General features: G+C 67.4%; 1 protein-coding gene across 1 annotated transcript in view; it reads left to right on the top strand.

The window, feature by feature from the left end:
* The window catches only part of PTPN23 (protein tyrosine phosphatase non-receptor type 23), a 16,249-nt gene that overhangs the window by 13,017 nt on the left and 1,997 nt on the right, over nt 1-1,235 (top strand). Inside the window, 3 exon segments of the mRNA XM_019616731.2 lie at nt 2-622; nt 698-882; nt 1,103-1,230. Of these exon segments, the coding sequence (XP_019472276.2) occupies nt 2-622; nt 698-882; nt 1,103-1,230 (934 nt within the window).

The following is a 1,235-nucleotide window of genomic DNA, read 5'->3' as shown; positions in this document are numbered from 1 at the left end:
GTCGCTGACCCCCGCGCCGGGCACAGCCGAGACCGCCTTCCAGCGCCAGAGCTCCTCCACCGACGACCTCCTGTCCTCCAGCCCCGAGAGCCAGCACGGCGGCTCCAAGGCGGCCGTGGGGCAACCCCTATTGCAGCCCACCAAGGCGGACGCCAAGGAGGGTCAGAAGCCCAAAGCGGTGCAGCTGATCGAGAACGATCCCTACGAGAAACCCGAGCGCGTTTTGCGGCTGCGGGCCGAGCTGGAGCGCTTCCGAGCGCTGCTGCAGCGCCTGGAGCAGACGGAGCCCGGCGGTACCGCGGAGCTGGACGCGCTTTGGAAGGAGCTGCAGGACGCCCAGGAGCGCGACGCCCGGCAGCTCTCCATCGCCATCGCCCGCTGCTATTCCATGAAGAACCGACACCAGGACATCATGCCCTACGACAGGAACCGCGTGGTGCTCCGCTCGGGCAAAGACGACTACATCAATGCCAGCAGGGTGGAGGATCTGTCCCCGTACTGCCCAACCATCATCGCCACGCAGGCGCCGCTGCTCGGCACCGCCGCCGACTTTTGGCTCATGATCTACGAGCAGAAAGTGTCCGTGGTTGTCATGCTGGTGTCGGAGCAGGAGCTGGAGAAGGTAGGGCTGCTCGGCACGCGGACGGGGGGACACCTCGGGGCGCTCCTGACCCGTTTCCTTGTCTCATCCCCACAGCAAAAGGTGCTGCGGTATTTCCCGACGGAGCGGGGCCAGCCGGTGGTGCAGGGTCCCATCACTCTCGTCCTCAGCAGCGTGAAGGCGGCCCCGACCCACGTGGAGCGGATGATAACGCTGCAGTATCGCGATCAGAGCCTGAAGCGCACCGTCATCCATCTGCAGTTCACCTCCTGGCCGGAGCTGTACGGCAAAGGGCTTCGGGGGGGCCATGGGGAGGGAGATGAAAGGGGCGGGGGGTCCCGCTTTGTAGCAGGGAGGGAGGGAGCCGCTGCAGCCGCAGACTGCTCCTTCCCCACCGGTGGAGCTCCAGTGGGGGAAGACTGCGTGGGGCAACCCTGACCGGGGGGTGGGTGAGGGTTGAGTTGGGGTCCCCACCGCGCACTGAGCGTCCCTTCCCCGCAGGGGTCTGCCCGACAGCAAGGCGAGCCTGCTGCGCTTCATCCAGGACGTGCACGGCCACTACCTGCACCAGCGCCCGCTGCACACCCCCCATCCGTGGTGCACTGCAGGTGAGCGGCGCTGCGGGCTCGGCCCG

This window comes from Meleagris gallopavo, chromosome 6 (assembly GCF_000146605.3).
Source record: "Meleagris gallopavo isolate NT-WF06-2002-E0010 breed Aviagen turkey brand Nicholas breeding stock chromosome 6, Turkey_5.1, whole genome shotgun sequence".
NCBI classification, from domain to species: domain Eukaryota; kingdom Metazoa; phylum Chordata; class Aves; order Galliformes; family Phasianidae; genus Meleagris; species Meleagris gallopavo.
This window is presented reverse-complemented; position numbering and strand designations above follow the sequence as displayed.